This window comes from Nicotiana tabacum, chromosome 7 (assembly GCF_000715075.1).
Source record: "Nicotiana tabacum cultivar K326 chromosome 7, ASM71507v2, whole genome shotgun sequence".
Taxonomy (NCBI): Eukaryota; Viridiplantae; Streptophyta; class Magnoliopsida; order Solanales; family Solanaceae; genus Nicotiana; species Nicotiana tabacum.
The window spans coordinates 56109262-56124412 of NC_134086.1; the positions used below are offsets into that span (position 1 = coordinate 56109262).

At 34.6% G+C, this 15151-nt stretch overlaps 1 protein-coding gene and 1 long non-coding RNA gene across 2 annotated transcripts; both read right to left on the reverse strand.

Moving 5' to 3' along the window:
- Positions 1 to 1344: 1344 nt before the first annotated feature.
- On the reverse strand, positions 1345 to 2438 carry LOC107799537 (uncharacterized). The gene is made up of 2 exons (XR_001651157.2): positions 1949 to 2438; positions 1345 to 1673 (listed from the first exon to the last, which is right to left on the reverse strand). It is a non-coding gene; the product is annotated as an uncharacterized LOC107799537 (long non-coding RNA).
- A 6158-nt stretch (positions 2439 to 8596) lies between these two features.
- LOC107809456 (uncharacterized) lies at positions 8597 to 11387 on the reverse strand. Its single transcript, XM_016634096.2, has one exon. The coding sequence runs from the start codon at positions 10767 to 10769 to the stop codon at positions 8916 to 8918; it is 1854 nt and encodes a 617-aa protein (XP_016489582.2). The 5' UTR covers positions 10770 to 11387; the 3' UTR covers positions 8597 to 8915.
- Between the last annotated feature and the right edge of the window lie 3764 nt (positions 11388 to 15151).

The window sequence follows — 15151 nt, forward strand, 5'->3', positions numbered from 1 at the left end:
TGTGTATCTGATTAGGTATTGGTAACCAAACTTTGCCACGAAGGAGATAATTGAAAAGAGGATTTTTCAATCGGATAATGGGTTATTGTTCAAGGATTGGGTTTGTCAAATGAATTGTGTATTTTTATTGTAAAATTTTCAGGTGACGTCCAGTTTTGCACCACCTATTGAATGTGTTTTCACTTTTAAATAAAAGTTTAACTGATACCCAATTTGGTAACTTTAGAGACGTACATTTTTCTCTTCCTCTTCGTTGCTACTTTTTTCTTCTTTATACTTAGGGTTTCTTTTTTTTAGTTGCAAAATGAGTTTGTTAAATTTGTTGTTGTTTTGATAATTTGATGATTGAAATTTGTTCTTTATGATATTTGAAAGCTATGTTTCAAATTTGAGCTCACATTTGGCCGTTGAATCGTGTGTTGGATTGTTGAAATTTGAATAACAAGTTTATATTGTCACACCTCCTTTTTACACCCCGAGAGGTATATAAAGGAGTTTTTCCACTTTAAGTGACATTATTCAAAATGAAATTATTTTATTTTATTTCTCAGAGTCGCCACTTGGAATATTTATTGGTGTCCCAAATCACTGGTTTATTTTAAATCCCAAATCGAGGAAAATTTGACTTTTCTTTTGAAGTCTGCGAACCAGAAATTCTAAGTAAAGAAATTTTGTTAACCCGGGAGAAGGTGTTAGGCATTCCCGAGTTCCGTGGTTCTACCATGGTCGCTTAAACTATTACAATTGGCTTATTATCTGATTTTAATACATGTTTTAACCTATAGTATATTTTAACTTATTAAACCGCTTTTAATTATTTTTAGGAAGATTCAACATTATTTAAAACACGCCTTTGGATCACGCCACATGAAATGCACCCGCGATCCGCGACATATTTTATTTAACGTTGTTAGGATTTGGATTTGGATCACATGAAATGCACACCCGAATTTAAGGAAATTAGTTATTAAAATGATGCGACTAAAGCAACTACGCATTTTTAACTTTGCGAGGGTCATGAAAAATTTAGTAATGGCACACCTCGAGCTATATGAACTAAATTAAATTAGAGGTCTATTAATAACAGTTTTATCATTAAGAAGGTTTGATCGAAGTTGCGCAGACGCATACTCCGAGTTAGTTTTTAGAATCGTAATTATGTCACGCGAACGTATACAAAATCACCGTGATAGATTCAACATGCCTAAAGCTCAAGAGAAAAGAATTCATCTATGCTATTGTCTTACGCCAAACAATCACAAAAAGATCAAATCTTCCACAGATTAAATAGATTCAACCGCTAAACAATTACAAACAGAGATCATAACTTCAACACATTAAACGTATCCAAAACAAAACTATTACTACTATCAGTGCCTCAACCAAATACCAAGTTCTTCCTAAACTACTGACAAACAGAAAATGACATAAATCAATTTGCGCAAATTCCGAACAGAAAAAGAAGGAAAGAACGAAAAATGATAAATAAATAGAACAAAAAAAAAACTCAAACACTCTATATATATTCACAAAGACCACATTAGCAGCTTTCACAACAATATCTTTGAATTGCATATGATCCCAAGCATCTGGAGAATGATTCATGACAGTAGTGGAGCGTTATCAAATTCATCATGTTGGATATACCAATATATGAGTTCCTTCCAGTGTTGCTGCTCATCACAGGCACGAATAAGCCAACAGAAACATTCAAATTTTATCTTTACTCAATATCTCAAATTTCATCTACTGAAGCATATACCACTTTTAAAATCACACCTTCGTGGGAGAATTAAGCACAACCTCAAGTGAAATAATACCAAACCAAGTATTCAAACAAAATAGTAGAGAAAAACAAAACCGAAGAAGAAGCAGTAATAAAATAACTAATCAGAACATGTAAAATAATTCCAACCAAAACGAACGGATTACAAATTCAAGAACTTACATATAATCTGAAAGAAGATCGATCTTTTACAGTCGCAACAATTACTGAAAACGCTGACCAGATGACATCCTCGAACTGCAGGACCAGAGCTTCGCCGGAAACCTCAACGGAATTACGACCAGACCTCGAAACTCGCCAGATCTCTCGTGTAATAAGCTCTAGCTGTGGTGGAAATGGTCGCTGATTTCAGTTGTTAGATGAAGAAGGAGTTAGCGCTAGAAGGGTGGTCTTTTGTTCTCTGCTATGGCTGCTTCTTCTGGCAAGTTTGGACTGAGCCGTTGCTGGTTGGGAAGAAGAACAGGGAGATGCGTGTGGAGAAGGAGATCGAGTAGCTCCTCTGTATTATTATCGGCGCCGCCTCATCTCTTAGCCTTAGAGATCTCTAGGTTAGCTCTTCATTGAAGAAGAAGAATGGGGGGTCGTTTGTGGTGGGTTCTGTGAAGAAGACCAGGTCAGGGGTGGGTTTCTAAATTTTGTGTTCTTTTCTTCTAACTTTTTCAGAGAAGCGGTGGATCTCAACGTTTTTTTTATAGGTTTTTAGGTGTAGGTCACTATTTAGGCATTAGGTACTATTGTACAGGTGTAGAGATTAGGTTAGGGGTATGGTTCTAGTAATTATAGGCTTGGGAATTATTGATTAGGTCCAAAAATTAGGCCTAAATATGGATTGCTCGAGTCCAAGTTTTATTCTTTCTCCGCGAACGAGACTAAAATACTACCTTATTTATTAATTAATTTTACTTAAATAAAATAACTACTAAAATAAGATTGACCATTAAAATAAAACTATTTTTTTGTATTTTCAAAATATCGTACTAAAAGATAAAAAAAAATAGAAAAATCATTATAAAATTAAGATAACATTCCTAGAATTATTTTTGTACTTTTGAATTTAGAAGATAGGGGTGTTTAAAATCGAATCGAAACCGAAAACCGAACTGAAACCGAAACTTAATGGCTTATTGGTATCGGGTTAACGGTTTATCGATTTATCGGTTTGGGAGCGGATTATTCAATTTTCTTAACGGATAATCCGTTAACCCATTAAGAATATATAAATATATATATATTTATCCATATATATTAAATAATCAAAAACCTTTCTTCCATTTCCGGTACTCTATCACTTTATTTGATTTTTAACACAAATCTTGTTAACGTGATTGGATACTGGGAAGTTGTAAAATGTTACTGTTGTCCGCTCTTGAGTGTTAACTGTTTCCTTTTTTTGATTATGGCTTTTCAGTTTTCATCAAAGAAGAAATGCAGAAGGTGGCGCTCACTAGGGAGCTTATGGCATTTTCACCTTTGTATGTGTAGTTCCACTTTCGTGATAGAAGCATAATGTCAACTATAAAGACTGCTCTATCATCTTGACTGTTCTGCTTCATCTTTCAGTAACAATGCTTTCTGTTGATGGGGATAAACTGGTCTTCAACTCTTCTTATTGCCTCAAGACAGTAGTATTTATCGATCTCTACTTCGTTGCCTAAGCCTTAAACCCTTGTCAACAAACAATTAATGCACGTAATATAGATTGAATTAGGCCGATAAACCACTCGATAACTGCCCGATAAGAGCTAAACCGATACCAATCCGCCCGATATCTTATCAGGTGGCTAGCGCATTAATATATTTAAAAGCCAATAACCGATAAGCCAAACCGTTAAGAGTAAATAACCGCTTAATCCGCCCGATAAGCAGCCCTATTAGAAGATAAATTAAAAGTAACTAGATAAAAATATTAACTAGCTAAATAAGAGAAAATATTTTTTGTAATTTTTTTTTTGTGATAAAATAAGGCAAATAGAGTCAAAATTAATTGAAATAACTATATTTGGCCTAAACTAAATATTTACACGCTAAAATATATAAAATCTTGGGGAGAGTCAAAAATCACATGTCTACATATGTTAGATTCGAAATCTAAAATTGCATTGAACAGATTGAACTACATAAGATTCGAATTTCTGAAGTTACATTTAAAAGATAAAAGAACTTTATATTTAAAATCTGAAGTTGCATTGACAAGATTAAACTACTTAATATTCGAATTTTTAAAGTTACATCTGAAAGATAGAAGACTTTAAGATTTGATTTCTAACGTTGCATTGAAGGAATTGAACTACTTCAGATCCGATCGGGTATATTTTACAATTTCTTGTGCAATAATGGCCTCAAAAGCAGGTATATGTGAATTTTGGCCCTCCGTGTATTCCTTCTGTTAGGCTTAGGGGCATATTTGTAGCCTGTTTGGCCAAGCTTCTCCAAGCTCGCTTTTTTTATTTTAAAGTTGAAGTGTTTGGCCAAGCTTTTAGAGGGGGAAAAGTGTTTTTGAGTAGAAACAAAAACAGTTTTGAAGAAACAGAAAAAAGTAGCTTCTCTCCGAAAATACTTTTTTTAAATACTTATGAGAAAAGTACACTTAGAAGCAGTTTTTTAAAAGTTTGGCCTAGGGTTGGGCATATATCGGGTATAACCGATAAACCGAACCGATAAAATGCTATTGGGTTATCAGTATTGGGTTATTGGGTAAATAGTTCGATAACGGTTTAATATTATTTGACTAATGGGTTATCGGTTCGGTCTCGGTTTGCCCAATTTTATTAACGGTTTAATCGATAGCCCAATAAGCTTTATCAAAATTATAATTTTACCCGCTAAGTATATAAAACCATCTTATGGCTTCATTCTCTTAATTCTCTCGGTAGTTACTCTTAATCTTCTGACCTTAATCCTTAGAGTAAGTTTTAAACTTCTGAATTTCTCATTTTAATTTTCAATTAAGTTTGTTAGTTTTAAACTTTAGAGAATTAATTGTTCAGATTTTTAGTTTTTTCTATTTGTTTCTTTTGTTGCACTGACTCTTTAGTATTTACAAGATTAGGATTTTATTATTTTTCTATGAATTATGCCCACCCGCAGTGAGATAGTTAGTAAGATTAGATTGTTGAATGTCTTATCCCTTACTCCTATTAGCTTATAATTTTGAAAATTGAGATCATTCATTGGGACTTTCAAATGCAAAGAAAATTTTATTATCTAAGTTGAAATTTAATCCCTCTTCTCTTAAGAGCAAAAATTCAATTCCTTTCTCTTAATAGTATGGTCACGATTTCTATAATAATTTTTGGATAGTTTTTATTCTTATCGGGTAAACCGATAAGTATTGATAACCGACTAACCGATACCCAATAAACGATATCTTATCGGTTCGGTTATCGGTATAGTATATTTATAAATCGATAACCGATATGAAAAACTGATAATATTCACAACCGAATCGAACCGACCGATGCCCACCCCTAGTTTGGCCAAACACTAATAGCTGCTGAGAAGTGTTTTTCAAATAGATTAGTCAAACACAAACTGTTTTTCACCAAAAGTACTTTTATAAAAAGCACTTTTCAAAATAAGTTAATTTTTGTGGCTTGGCCAAACAGGCTATTGGTCAAGACATGATTAGTCATAATCTAAAACCCAAAGAAACAGTATATTTAAATTATTTTCCAAAGTAAAGGAGCAAATATAACCATTCCAGAAACAGTTAATGCTTAAGAGCCCACTTGCCTTCATTATTCGTAGAAATGGCGTGGGGTAGCCACTATTTAAGGTGGTATTTAATTTTTATCCAGTAATTCTAATGTTGAGCAAAAATAACCACTACTCTATTAAAATTAATTTGAAAAGATATTTTTACCCTTTCTTCCATTGTTTTTCTTCCCAAATCCTCGCTTCTCTCTCTCAAGTTCGATACCCATTATTGATCTCTCAAATTGTGATCTCTTATCATATAGTGATTTCAACTAATTCTTCCTCTTTAAATTTTGCCAAGTGATATAAATAACTACTAGTGTCGCTAAAACTGTTGGTAGTTAGGATTTCCTTCACAAAATGCTTGTGGATGAAAATGAACAGAATGGGTGGCTTTCAGGATTACAAGCACCGATGATTTTTGAGTGATGAAATTTGATATACAGTATACATGAGTCCCAAGGGGAAACTGCAGATAGATGAGTCTCTTTTTACACGAAACTTAGACTAACAAGCTCAAAAAGTCAGGTTCAAGTTCCAAGTTCAAAAGTTAAGGACACTTGGTCTTGAACTTAGAATTACAAGTTCAAAAGTTAAGGACACTTGGTCCTAAACTTAGACTAACAAGCTCAAAAGTTAAGGACAATAGGTCCTGAACTTACAGTTACAAGTTCAAAAGTTAAGGACAATCGGTCCTGAAGTCCTGACTTATACTAACAAGCTCAAAAGTTAAGGACAATAGGTCCTGAAATTGGGCTAAGAAGCCCATAAGTTCAGGACCTGTGCTCAAAAGTTAAGGACAATATGTCCTGAATTTAGGCTAAGAAGCCCATAAGTTCAGGACCTATTGTCAAAAGTTAAGGGCAATAGGTCCTGAAGTCCTAAACTTATACTAACAAGCCCAAAAGCTAAGGACAATAAGTCCTAAACTTAGACTAACAAGGTAAAAAGTTAAGGACACTTGGTTCTGAACTTACAGTTACAAGTTCAAAAGTTAAGGACACTTGGTCCTGAACTTGGACTAACAAGCTCAAAAGTTAAGGACAATAAGTCCTGAACTTAGACTTACAAGTTCAAAAGTTAAGGACAATTTGTCCTTAACTTAGAGTTACAAGCACAGAAATTAAGGAGAGGTGGTCCTGAACTTCGAGTTCCAAGTTCAAAAGTTAAGGACATGTAGTCCTGAAGTCCTAAACTTAGAGTTGCAAGTTCAAAAGTAAAGGACATGTAGTCCTGAAGTCCTGAACTTAGAGTTGCAAGTTCAAAAGTTAAGGACACTTGGTCCTAAATTTTATGAGCAGAAGGGTGTTTTCGTCCGGCAGGTAAAGTTTATTAAAGCAGTGACTAAAGACTAAAGATATTTTAAACAGTGGCTTAAAAGTAAATACATGTGTTATTAGTGGCTAACCGTGCACTTTCCCCTCATTATTCCGTATGCTGATCTTTTAGGGGGAAGTGCACTGTTAGCCACTAATAACACATGTATTTACTTTTAAGCCAGTGTTTAAAATGTCTTTAGTCTTTAGCCACTGCTTTAATAAACTTTACCTGCCTGGAGGAAAACACCCTTCTGCTCATAAAGTTCAGGACCAAGTGTCCTTAACTTTTGAACTTGCAACTCTAAGTTCAGGACTTCAGGATTACATGTCCTTAACTTTTGAATCTGGAACTCGAAGTTCAGGACCACCTGTCCTTAATTTTCGTGCTTGTAACTCTAAGTTAAGGACTACTTGTCCTTAACTTTTGAACTCGTAAGTCTAAGTTTAGGACCTATTGTCCTTAACTTTTGAGCTTGTTAGTCTAAGTTCAGGACCAAGTGTCCTTAACTTTTGAACTTGTAACTGTAAATTCAGGACCAAGTGTCCTTAACTTTTTAGCTTGTTAGTCTAAGTTTAGGACCTATTGTCCTTAACTTTTGGGTTTGTTAGTATAAGTTCAGGACTTCAGAACCTATTGTCCTTAATTTTTGACAATAGGTCCTGAACTTATGGGCTTCTTAGCCTAAGTTCAGGACCTATTGTCCTTAACTTTTGAGCATAGATCCTGAACTTATTGGCTTCTTAGCCTAAGTTCAGGACTTATTGTCCTTAACTTTTGAGCTTGTTAGTATAAGTTCAGGACTTCAGCACCTATTGTCCTTAACTTTTGAACTTGTTAATCTAAGTTTAGGACCAAGTGTCCTTAACTTTTGAACTTGTAATTCTAAGTTCAGGACCAAACGTCCTTAACTTTTGAACTTGAAACTCGAACCTGACTCTTTTGAGCTTGTTAGTCTAAGTCTCGTGTAAAAAGAGACTCATCTATCTGCAGTTTCCCCTTGGGACTCATGTATACTGTATATCAAATTTCATCACTCAAAAATCATCGGTGCTTGTAATCCTGAAAGCCACTCATTCTGTTCATTTTCATCCACAAGCATTTTGTGAAGGAAATCCCAACTACCAATAGTTTTAGCGACACTAGTAGTTATTTATATCACTTGGCAAAATTTAAAGAGGAAGAATTAGTTGAAATCGCTCTATGATGAGATATCACAATTTGAGAGATCATTAATGGGTATCGAACTTGAGAGAGAGAGAAGCGAGGGTTTGGGAAGAAAAATAATGGAAGAAAGGGTAAAAATATCTTTTCAAATTAATTTTAATAGTGTAATGGTTATTTTGCTCAACATTAGAATTGCTGGATAAAAAATAAATACCACCTTAAATAGTGGCTACCCACGCCATTTCTACGATCTTTTACAAGTATCTTTGCTAATCTTTCTGTAGAATGACGACTTTTGTCTCAAAAGTTAGATCATAATTCAACATTCCGGTACAATCGAGACATTTCAATTTGCATTACATAGAAATTGCAATTTCATCCCCTTACAGAAAAAAAAAACATGGACACGATGTGATGTTATAATACATTGTTGTACTAAGTTATTCATTTGAAACCATTTAAGTAAAATTATTTGGATGTTCATTTTTTAAGAGGAAGAACCCCACTTATTTGGTTTTGATTTAATTTGTAATTTCATAGAACCAAAAACCACCACCAAACCGAATTCACTTATCCCACAATGTAAATTTATTTGTCCAAAAATGCATAATGAATGAGTAAATGTAATAAATGAGGTAAATTGTAATACTAGTAATTATTTCAATCTACAGTAGTCCAAGCAAATGGGACTACAAGAAGCTCAAAAATGAATAATACACAGACACTATTCTTCAGATATTCTCCTATACAACCTTTAGTATTCGCACTACACCTTGTATATGACCTACAACGTGGAAGAAGCTTCAGAAAACATAATAATAACAGTAAAATACAGACAGATCAAGAATATCACCATCCAAAAGCTTGAAATGGCTTGCATTTTCAGATTGGTAATTGCCATCCAAACTCATAGCCAATGCAATCCTTGACATCACAATCTGCCTAACTTTTATCTTGTACATAATGCATTGAGCAGTACATGACCAAGCATAAGATCCACAAAGTACTGGTGTCCAATCTGGCCATCCCTCCATTTCAGCTTGGCAGGAGCACGGCCATAATGCACCCCGTCATTGCATCGGTTATCATAGTGCCAAGGATAAGTCATGTCGAAATCATCAATGACGCGATCAACTAAACCATATGCCCTCAACTTATCCAAGACTACCCCATTGAAGGCCTCCATTTTATTTGGATTGAATGCCAATCTTCTAGCGTATCCGCCTGTGGTGACTGTGGTCCTATATATTACTTCTGGTGGTGTCAACCCTCTCTGCCTCACCCCATCAAATACCTCAGCCCAGAATGATGCAGCATAGTCGGCGCCTTTAATGAAATGCCTAAGGCTAGACCAAAAAACTCCATCGTGTAAGCCTGAATTCATGATTATAGTGTCTGGAACAATATTTCCAGAAAAGTACCCTTTCAAAAGTTCTCTATAGTCAGCATCCACCAACGAATTCAAGCCTTGATAATTGCCTGTCTCGTTAGGATGTCCATTGAAAATGTTGGTAAATCGAACTGTTTGTGATGGATTCCTCGGGTTGCTGATGTTCATATCAACTCTTCTTGGGACAGCCTTCATATCAACACCTAAAATGAAATTAAGGATGTTTCTCACTGTGTCACAGTGATTTGAATCACCCCACCAGAAAATCCAGCGATCATTCAAACAATTCCAGGCTTCTTCACTTGAGAACATCTTGAATGAACAATGTGTTGAATATACCCAACCATTGCTCTCCAACAACCCCAATGGTCCATCACACCATGGTCTTTGGCATGGGAAATTTGGTTCTTGACATCTATATCGCCCGTCATTGCTAATTGGGCAGCTATTATTCTTAGCATGACGAGTCCATCGACCAGACCACACATCTCTAACAAGATCTGACTTCTTGCATTGAGATATTTCAGGTAATTCGACAGAGGATTTGGAGAATTTGACTGGGATCACGCGGAGCACCTTGTCAAATGCAAATCTTTCAGGCGAAAACTTCAAGCCTTCGTAATGTCGAAATAGTAGAATAACCGTAAGATTGTAATCCCCAGCAAAATCAGGATGGACTTGCAGGGAAAACTGGTAAGTACCATTGCCTAAATCTTTAAGGGTAGGCCTAGACTTCCATGTTTCACCAGCAAGATCAGTCTCAAAATAATCACCACCCAAACAATGAGGTTTACCGGAATCATCCAATGCATGGAAAACAAACTCATGAATATCCCCAGTTGACAATTCAACGTTTTCGCGACCATCCAAAGCTGGAATATTTACATCCACGGTTCTTGATTCCCTACATGGCTCACCTCCAGGAGCCAACCAATTAGTAAGAAGATTTGATGAATAGTTTGCCTCTAATTCAGCTGAAATCCACCTATGAACTCTCGGCCTTGAAACCTCTACCAATTCTGGTTCCTTATGTGACACATTTTTCACTATTTCAAGACTGAAATCAGGGGCATTACCTTGATTCTCAGTCAAATTAATCTGTTGTGGTTCAACTTTAGGAGCCAGATTCTTTCTGGAAAAATCTTGGTTCAGATTCTGGTGAGTATTTACAGAATGGGGTCTAAGAGAAATATTGGTAAAGCTGAAATCTTTAAAGGTAGAACTATTCACCTTCAACAGAACAAAATCTCTCTGAAAACTACCCACATTCAAACCATCAATCCCCCATACAATCAAGATTCCAAGAAAAACACCCATTGTTAATAGCTTAAACCACCATTGAACCTTGGGGTTATTTGACCTCATAACCCACCCAATATTTGCACCTTTCTCTGGCATCTGAGAAGTAAACATATTGCCAATACTGACACCAACCCACCTAAAGCCAACAGCAGAGCAATACAACCCCACCAAGAATCTTGAAAACTTTCACCTTATTAGCTAAAAAAGGATGATGTTTTTCCACAAATCTCTGAAAAAGAGCAGAACCCCAACAATAGAACTGTACAAACCCAACAAGAATCTTGAAAAGCCTTACTTATTAGCTAAACAAGATGATTTTTTTCACATTAAGTCTATGAAAAAATAACAGAAATCCAGAAATACCCAATTCTTTAAACAAGAAAAGAAGTAGGACGAGGGACTATTTTCAATAAAAATGTAGTGAAAAAGCTAAAGAATTTTAGTAAAACTTACAGTAAAGCTTCAAGAATAGTGCAGAAGAAAGCATATAAGCTAGGAAAAAGCAGCTTAGATTTACAATGGAACAAAAATTTGCTTAGTGATAAGATATGGACAATGAAGAATTGAGCAGGAAGAAGAGTCCAACTATGTAACAAAAGTTTGCTTTAGTGAAAATATAATAGAAGAGCTATTAATGCCTTGTAATAATACATTTGATATTTCCAATTGTCTATAATGCCCTTGAAGTTGTATGAAATTACAATATAATGCGTAATCACCGACAGACACGGGAATGGAATATTGGGCTAGGAACATGGGACTTTGTACCAGCGCCCTTACCGGGGCATTTTTGTCTTCTTGAAATTATTAACGCCGGTGGTTCCACGATAAGCTGCCACGTGGTGCACTATTCTACTTTGATGTATTTTTTTAATGTTAAATACCACAGTAACTATGTCTTAGTCGCATTTATTTATTCTGTTGGAGGCTTGTATAATGGTTACCCTAATCAGTCTTCGTCCGTTCGAGTCTGGAATTAATAGCATTTACTAAATTTAGTTGAGTTAATTATATTATATGAGTCACTATTATTAGACTCTATATTAACAGTTCGTTATAAATTGGTTAAGTTTGCTTTATTTGTCAATTTTGCCGCGTCCCTTTTTTCCCCGGAATATAAACAAACTTGCAAATTGAGTATTTTGATTGCTTTAATAAATTTAGTTACTTCCTCCGTCTTAATTTCTGTAATAGCGTTTAATTAAGTACGAAGTTCAGGACAGAAATTTTTTTTTTTGTTAATTGTGATATAAAACAAATTATATGGCAATAAATTATCTCATTAATTGTCAAATAAAAAATTTAAAATTATTTTATTTTTTAATTAAAAATATAATATTTCATTTAAGATAAACTTAAAAAATATAACACATAAAGTGAATGAGAGCGAAGTATTAGTTTCCTCCTTATGTTATTTGGAGCTAATGCTATCCAACTTGCAATGAGAAGCTTCGGTTTTGGACTGGTTTTCTTTATCTTCTCTTACTCAATTTATCTTCTAAGTTTTCGATTCTATCTTTTCTAACTATTTCTACACTATTGTAATGTAATGATTAAACTAAGTAGTAACACTGAGAATATTGACTTGAAATTGATTAAAAATTATTAACATTTACATGTTTGGTTCGCAACAAGGTTATTTTATATGTTCCAACTTTAACCTTGCATTTTAATTATTCGCAATATAAAGGCATTTTGATCATTCGAGGACATTTTAGGGGAGATAAACTTCGTATTATTATTACTGGTCTTTCTTTGATATTGAATAATAGAAAATATAAACTGCTGCTCCATTAATAACAAAATATTAGTACTGAGTTTAATTTTTTTATTTTTGGTTCTTCACCTAGTGTTTGAGCGCATTGAGATCGAATTAAATTCGAATTCGCACTGAAAATTTTTACGTTAGGGTAAAACATTATTTAACAAAGATGACTCCACCAAGAGTTTGAATCTAAAACTTCTATCTTATAATGAATAAGTATTTATCATTCTATCACAACATTTATTACATTATTTATTACTTGAGTAACAAACAACAAATTAAATATACCCTGTAAGTGCTGGTGCCCTATTTTAAGAGTTTGTGCGTCTTCACTCTTAGAACAAAGGTCAAACATGAAATTATGTGTCCTTTCACACAAAGACGGATAAAAAATTAAAGTTTATGAGTTTTTACATCAATATTAAGTTAAAATAACTGTAATAATTATAGTTAAATATTTATAATTATTTAAAAAAAATCTTTTAAAAATATAAATAGAAGTTATCGAGTTCACGTGAATTCTTATTTTACCGCATAGATCTGCCACTCCCAACTACTAAAGTGAATGGAAGTGATATCTCACCTACTTCGTTTGGTGTTAGCACTAAATGCAAATGTCAAAAATAGTTGCAGCTGTTAACAAATCAAGAATTTATATCATTTGCATCCCCAAAAATTCACAAACCACTCGCTACTCTATTGATTTATCTTTTGGTGCCATCTTATCGACTTATCTCTTGTCAGTGCCTTTAACGTCTACTTCCAACCAGCTCTCTTCTTTCACTGCTTCACAATTAAATATAGCAGTATTCTTTCCAAAAAGCTATGATGAATTTGTAAAGTAATCAGTGTTAAAAACATTTAATTTTTGTGTGAATTTCGAGTATTGAGTAGAATTAAGGCTGTATTGTGGTCCGGTCCCGAACCTAAATGGGTTAAACGGGCCGGGTTCTGGCGGGCCGAACCCAAGTGCTCGGGCTAAGCGGTCCTGGAGGGTGGAACTGACCCACTGTGGGCCTAAGCCCACATGGTCCCGGACTAAGTGGGTCGGGACCACGGGCCTAACTGTTCCGGGCTATTTTTTTTTTGAATTTTTTTATCTAAGGCAATTTCTTGTAAATGGGGGGGGGGGGGGGGGGCTAAGAGGGCCTGGCCTATTTTTTTAATTTTTTTTTATCTAAGGTAATTTCTTGTAAATTATATAGCTTATATATATATATATATATAATTTACAAGAAATTGTCGTATATAGTATATTGCCTTATATAAGATTGTATATATAGTATAGTATTATAGATATACTAAGTGTATAGTATATAAGCTATATTCGAATTTCGATATAACATTAGCTATATTAAGACGTATATATATATAATTTAACAAAATTGTCTCAAATATATATTAAGATGAACTCGGTATCAAAGCTGCAAATTAAAGTTTACATTTAATACTTCAAATTAAAGTTCAATGCCTTCAACATAATACTTCAAATTAATCTAACAAAACTAAAACATTAAGCATAATACGTCTAATAATTTTAAAATAATACAAATTGTCTCACATCAACTTAAAATCTTAAATACGAATGTCTGGAGAACGCGCAAGACAACTCTTTATATGCCTCCTTAAACAGCCTGTGCCCTCCAACTTTGGACGATAAGTGTAGATTCGACCACATTCTTGCACTTTATTATGTAAACTTCTTCATTTTCTTCTACCACATTAAAGTGTTCCAAAATAAATGGTTCAATCTAGAATCACCCGGCATGATTTAACTTGAATTAAGAATTTGAGTTTGAGAAATGAGGGATGAATGAAGACTTGAATACTTCAATTTGAGTTTGAGAAATGAGAGAGATTGATGATTTTATGAGTAACAATGAAAGAATGAGGGGGTATTTATAGTTGAAAATAGTGAAAAAATATAGTTATAAAAAGTTTGGGGGGCAAATGGCTATATTTTAAAAAGCCAAACGGCTAAATTGGCAGGCCAACGACTAGTTTTTAAACTTCCAACCGTTGGCCAATTTTTTTTAAAAAAAATTAAAAAATAGTCGTTAGGCCCTTTAGGCCGGTTGAACCGGCCCAGGCCCGCCAACCGGTCACGGGCTAAACGGTCCCGGGTTCGCGGTCTCTCCATGCTGGATCGGCCCATAGTGGGCTCCTAGGACCGCTTGGGACCGAACCATACGGGCCAACCCGTTTAGCCCAAAGCCCATGTGGGCTCACGATCCCGGGCCGATTCCGGACTGGACCCGGACCACAATACAGCCTCAAGTAGAATTGCATAAAAAACGACATAAATAAGGGACACAGGAAAGCATTTTTGAGTACGATTAAAAAGGACAATCTCAAATACCCCTAAGAGATTCAAAGTTCAATTGCTAAATAAAAAGTGACGACTATTATGATTAACCAACTTCTTGTGCTAGTACATTTTGTATGTATTGAAGGGACCAAGTAGAGATAAGTATTTTATACTGACTCAATAAAATAAACTCTCTAGCCATTAAATGTACTTATACTCTTAATCTTGATATAATTGTTATTAGTTGTGTATATTATTATTGTTTTGATTTATTAAAAGGCGAGATTCTTTCGTGGGTCAATAAGCCTGCTAAATTGGACAATAATAATATACATTGGCAAAGTAGTAGTTAGTTGATGGAATCCATGTCTCGGTCTAGAGATTGATGATACACCTTTATGAAAGCTTATAAGTTTTCAT